The sequence below is a fragment of the Semicossyphus pulcher genome, unplaced genomic scaffold (assembly GCF_022749685.1).
Source record: "Semicossyphus pulcher isolate SPU_LCO1_2020_fin unplaced genomic scaffold, fSemPul1.0.p SCAF_12, whole genome shotgun sequence".
Taxonomy (NCBI): domain Eukaryota; kingdom Metazoa; phylum Chordata; class Actinopteri; order Labriformes; family Labridae; genus Semicossyphus; species Semicossyphus pulcher.
The window spans coordinates 14,577,288-14,583,287 of NW_027211626.1; the positions used below are offsets into that span (position 1 = coordinate 14,577,288).

Below are 6,000 nucleotides of genomic sequence, written 5' to 3' on the forward strand. Positions count from 1 at the left end.
AAATACTGAGGCACAGGTGGTGGTATTTCAACATGTGTTAAACTGCTGCATTGAACACACACACACAGGCTGGTAGACTCTGCTAACATCCTAATTCTATCATTTAGTTTCATTAAAAACACTGGAGGAAAACTGCGCATCTCATCTACGGTAAGCACAGTGGGTCAAAGTTGAACGAGGAGTTAAGTCTGTGACGTCAGCTAACTTGGGCCTCGTTTCATGCTGCTTTTGCCTCTTTCTCTGTTTGACGTTTTTGTAGTTGTTCCTCCTAGAGTTCAGTGATTAACTTTGTGAATTAGTGTTGTCGTAACCAAAACCAGCTGTGGCCGATACTTCTAAAACAACGACCCAGAACTTTCCTTTATCTCATCCTGCGAGCTGCAGTCAGAGTTGAGGATATTTTCGGCGAAAGGGTCAAGCTGGCACACATACAAGACCAACAGTAACCATAACAAACCAAAAATGGCTGCAGACACAACTGCCAAAGATCACTGAGCCTCGCTGTACAACAACAGCAGACCTCCAGCTCTCAGGAATCTGCGCTAGAGGACAAAGCACCTGCTTTTTGAACGCCGCTCTTGAGGCAATGAAGAAAGAAACCTGTTGCTGAGCTGACCTCTCTATGCAGCAGTTAGCATAATGCTAAGCTACATAATGGTATTGGCAGCACTTACCTCTGGCTGAGAGCTTTTTTGTGTTAATAATTTTTGCAGCATACTCCTGGCCGGTGGACTTCTTGACGCAGCGGCGAACGACTGAGAAGGCACCCCTGGAGCAGAAGAAATCAATAACCCAGATTAAACATCAGTGAAATCAAAGACATAACAAAACTCTGCATTAAGTGTGTCCATGTGTGCGTGTGTGTGTGTGTCACAGGGGAAAGTGCGCTGTACACTGGACCTGTCACACATAAAGGGCACGCATTAATCACCTACAACTAAAGAAAGGGGAAAGGAAGTCACATGCATAATTAATACAGTCTGATATTCTGAGTATGAGATGTGAGAGGAGGTCTTGGCTGCTGGAGAGGGCTTGTCATTAGCTTGCAGGAAGAAACGTGAGCAGGATTACAGAAGAGGAAAAGTATCATTTAAATCTTCACAATTGTTTTGTTTTTTATTTGTTTATTTTTTTGTTTTTAGTTTTGATTGTAATATTTATTTATTCATATATTTAATTATTATTTTGTCCCCTAAAAAACATTTTTATTATTTAAAATATTTTATTTATATTTTATTTATTTAATTTTTTTTTAAATTTAATTATATTCTTATTTTATTTTAATATTTATATATTATATATATATTCTTCATTTAATTATGTTTATTTTTATTTTCTCATTTTTATTTCATATTACAATGTAACTTTTAATAATGTTTTTATACGTTGTTCCCTTCTCTTTTTCCTTTCTTTTTTTCTTTTGATCAGCAACACTCAATGTTATCTCCTTCCAATTATTATCACTCTCAGGAATATAATGTATATATACTTATTTATCGATCCTATTTATATATTCCACTCTGTGTTTGTGGACACTATTAATCCCGTTAATGGGTGTCTGAACATCTGACTTTATTGTACAATTGAGCTTGTTAAAAGGAAATAGTTGAATAAATGCGTCTTCTCAGTCTGTTTCTGCACAGACTGCTCCTTTAAACTCATGCTGTCGGCTGTATTGGTAGGCGGAGCAGCTCTATTAGCCACACGCAGAGATTAGATGTTACAAAGTGGCTTTGTAGCCAGGATATACACTGTAACCTATGCGTCCTCTCATGTTTTAATCCTGAATGCAGTAGATTAACGCGTATCCTGAAATGTGCACCCGACAACGTGTTGTTTTGCAGCAAAACCTCATCTTCTTGTTTTTCTCGTGGCTTGACATACAGTAGCCCTGCAGTGTGCTCAGAAATGCACAAAAACAGCGCTGAATGATTGAACATGAGCGCGAGGATGCCACCAGGCAACGGCGCGTGCTACCTGCAGATGAATTCACAAACAAGTTGGTTCTAAAGGCGGATGTTTAACACCTTTTCTGTTACACAGAGCGCCCGTAATGAAGCGATAAACCTTTAAATACGCATTCAGGGATTAAACACAAGCCGGCGTGCTGTTAACACGAACCTGCCTACAGCTTATTGTTGCTCAGGTGTTTCTAAATTCCCTGTATTTTTTGACAGCCCGTCTCGTGCCTTGTCAATACTGAAGTAAACGCGCACAATGGCAGCAGCAGCAAAGGAGAAAAACGTGCAAACCAACACACACATATACACACACTGAATGCAACAAGAGCAGCAGCAGCGGGGGTGACGGTCGCTTACTTTCCGAGTTCCTCGTACAGCTGATATTCGTCTGTGAATCTGGTCGAGGTTACCACTGTAGCCATGTTGACTGAAGTGACGAGGGGATAGAGGGGGGGAATCGGCTCGCGCTTCAGTCAGTGGCCGCCTCGCGCAGGTTTCGGGAGGAGAGCTCGTGAAGGCAGTGAGAGGGGAAAGAGACGCTCAAGCTCACAGAGAGGAGCAAGGAGTGGGAGGGGAGAGAGCGGAGAGGAGAGGAGAGGGAGGGGGAGGAGAGCCTAGCTGTAGTAACAAAGATCCTCTGTTAAGAAGATGAATCACTCGGGTTATTTTTTTTATAATCAAACGTAATAAAAATTAAAAACTGGGTTTGCTAAAGAGGGCGTTTACAGTCTAACACCGAATTTGCCCCCGGGGATTATTAAAGTATTTTTGATTCTGATAACACTATTCCTGACAGGATACTGATATTTTGGGGTTATGTAATTTCTACAGAAGCCCATTCCTGCCATTAAAAGAAAATAATGAAATGAAAACTTTGCCTTGGTAATAAAAATGTCACATTAGTTAGTCATAATTATAAGATAAAAGTCAATGTTTAAATCATATCATTTGTTATCACATAATTATGACTTTTTAAAAATCGTAATTATGACTTTTATAATTGTATAAATTCTCTTTTCTATCTCATAATAATACAATTTTCATTATCACTTTACAGGATATGTCATGTTATGTCATTATCAATAGATTCCACAGTTCAGAGTTAATTGGTGAATGTAAATGATTAAGTCTTTCATGTAATATTTCAAGCTTAAATCACTTGCTACAGTTGTCAAGACAGCATCTAGGCCTGTAGCTATGGGCATTCCCGATGTCCATTAAACATACTTTTTTATCGTGAAAATCTTCATTATCTCATCGTCTAGAACTAACAGAGCTAGATAACGATGGGCCGAGATGAACAGGATTTTAAAAAGTAGTTGCAATCATGGCCATTCTCTGCTTCTGTTGTGATGACATTTGGTATTTCACCCTTTTTGTCCAGTAGCTCAGTCTTTGGGGACTTGGCTTGGGAACTAATTAGAATATGCTGCTCGAATCAAGTATCTGTGGACTATACATACAATACATTTCCAAAACAACACGTAGATAATAAATGGGTCAGATAAAACATTTGGAAAGCAGATAAAGCAAAAACTTAAATATGATGATATGAATACTTAAATATATTGTAAAATGCACACCGGTTTTGGTAGTTTTCCAACCACCTTTGCAGTTTTCTTTTTTGTATTCTTTTAGGCTCAGTGCCTGTAATGTCTCCTACCTGAGTGTCACTATGCAGATGACTTCCATGCACAGTGAAATCCCAACCATACCCCCATACCCTGAAAGCTGATACTCTTTTTAAGGTTTTGGTGTGTTTTGACTCGATTTTTTCCTCAAACCAGACGGCAGAGTGAGACCTCTTTTTGTTTTCTCCTCTCTGGCAGTAGTGGTGGAGGTGGGATGAAAGCCACGCGAGATCTTTCCTCATGTACCCAAAGCTACAGATCCAGGTTCAGCTTGACAATCGCCTCCCTCTATCCTTAATAAAAACGCGGAAAGGAAAAACTGAACCCGGATCAGCTGAAAGGAGCAGCGTCCTTCGAAGGAACAAGTCGTGTTGGGAGATGTAATGCCGCAATATTTTAATATTGGCACAGAGCAATGAGCTGCGTGCCCACTATATTATGGTGTTTATTTCCTCAACTGAGCCTCCTGAGAATACAAGAAAACACTCAACACGCAAAATTTGGCATCGTGAGTCTCTGTTTGGATTTAGTTTATACTGTTCTGTCCGTATTACAGACCATTTTATAAATGTCAACAAAAATATACCTCTTATGTAACAGACACCTGCAGCTAGTAGAAATCATTTTACAAACTCCTGCTAGCAGTTCTTTACATTTATTTTCACCTTTTGTTGTTCAGTCATCTTTTCAGTATTGGCATAAACTTTGCTTATAGTGCAGAATTATTATTTGAAATTGACATATTGTCTTGAGACATTTAGGATCTTCATATTGAAATGCAGCATTTGTCTGAGGCTGTTAAGAGACTTTAGTCACAAGATTCTATATACTGGGAAATAACTTCGATATCACTGGGACTGATTTGAAGGCAAATCTAGAGCTAGAAACACATTTATGACCAGGTATGATCTTTTTTTCTTTACTTTTATCCTATAATATCAAGTCACTGTGATATCACACTGTGTTAGTGTTCCCTTAAGGCTCCCTGTAACATTGCAGCTGCATATGGGCTTCACCTTCACAGCTAAATGCTCATGCCCTCCTCTGTGTTTCACTATTGTGAGCATGCGTTCATAGTGCTGACAAGGCTTTTTCATAATTACAAAAATCAGCATCTTTATCACAACATGGCCACAGTTTTTTACCTCACACATCTTAACTGTCACCCTTATTTACTCTTGAAATTAGTCAAAATGCAATTCAGGACTTTAAATTACACCTTAAGTAAATAAAAAAGAGACAGAAAAAAATATTCAGTTTTAGGGATGCAAACTGTGAGCGGGAGCATCGGTGTAAGAGAGACGGGGAATTATATGTGTTATGTAATGGGGCTGCTGCACTGTAAAGGTTCATCTGAGCTTTCATGAATATCTCATGAAGGGTATTAATATATCCTCTAGGCACTATGTTTAAGTATGTGCGTGCGCGTGTGTGTTTGCGGGTAATTACAGCTGCACACACTCCAGTAAGGTAATGTTAATGTCAGGAATGTAGGCTATTGTGGATACTGTTTTATCGCCCCGATATGATGGAAAAAAGTCGAAAGTCATGGTTCAAAGACAGAAGAGGCAATATTTCACCAACCGATCCATCTCAGTCATATCATCCATCCATCCCTCCATTATCTTTACTGCTAACTTATTCAGGGTCATGGGGGGGGGTCACCCTATCTGAATTAATTAAGATATCGATGTGATATTTTCTTATTTGCAGAGTTTCAAAAAGGAAACATTTTTGGTGGTTTTTCTCAGCCCTGAGTATCGTCTGCCGGTATTATTATCAGGCTGCACAAAGCTCCCAAAACCGCTAATAACTGAAGGCGTCCTGCACTGGTTCTTCAGTAGCCTGCGAGGCAAAACCCAGGGCAAGAGCCAACGACCACGATTCAAGCATCTAAGTAAGAACAACTTAGCAATTTAGGAGGGAAAACTATGATTATTTCTTTACTTTTCATGTGTATTTGCAAATGTATGTAGATCCATTTTTCAACACTAAAAGCTCCCTCAACTGTCCACCAGTCGCCCTGTCAAGTTTTCCCTTCACCGATCACCTGGTGATCAGTCGCCTTCCTCCACAGCTGTTCTCAGTTCAGTCATTAGCTCCACACTATAAATAGAAAGCTCTTGTTTGCTATATCATTAATTTGTGATGCAGCCATTGTGTTCCTGCCATTTCTGCCTGCCTGCCTGTTGGAGTAAGTAACCGTGCCATCCTTTCACAATAAATTGCCTTTAAAACCTTCTTTCTCTGTAGATGTGTGGTTATGTTTCCTGTTGCCAGCATTGATGACAGATTGCATGGACAAAAGCACTGAAAAGTCAACATGCCTTTTCTCAATAAAACAATCGCTTGAAAAATGTTACTAAATAAAACAGTACACCGCATTTAACATGTTATGCGTATCTGCT

General features: G+C 39.4%; 1 protein-coding gene across 16 annotated transcripts in view; it reads right to left on the minus strand.

Moving 5' to 3' along the window:
- Positions 1 to 2,497, minus strand: part of camk2g2 (calcium/calmodulin-dependent protein kinase (CaM kinase) II gamma 2) — a 63,873-nt gene extending 61,376 nt beyond the window's left edge. For all 16 annotated transcript variants that reach the window (XM_069658226.1, XM_069658224.1, XM_069658222.1 and 13 more), the window contains exons 1-2: positions 2,319 to 2,497; positions 675 to 769 (exon numbers count right to left, since the gene is read on the minus strand). In XM_069658226.1, the coding sequence (XP_069514327.1) occupies positions 675 to 769; positions 2,319 to 2,383 (160 nt within the window). In that variant the 5' untranslated portion in view covers positions 2,384 to 2,497. The remainder of the gene's footprint in view (positions 1 to 674; positions 770 to 2,318) is intronic.
- Positions 2,498 to 6,000: the final 3,503 nt, after the last annotated feature.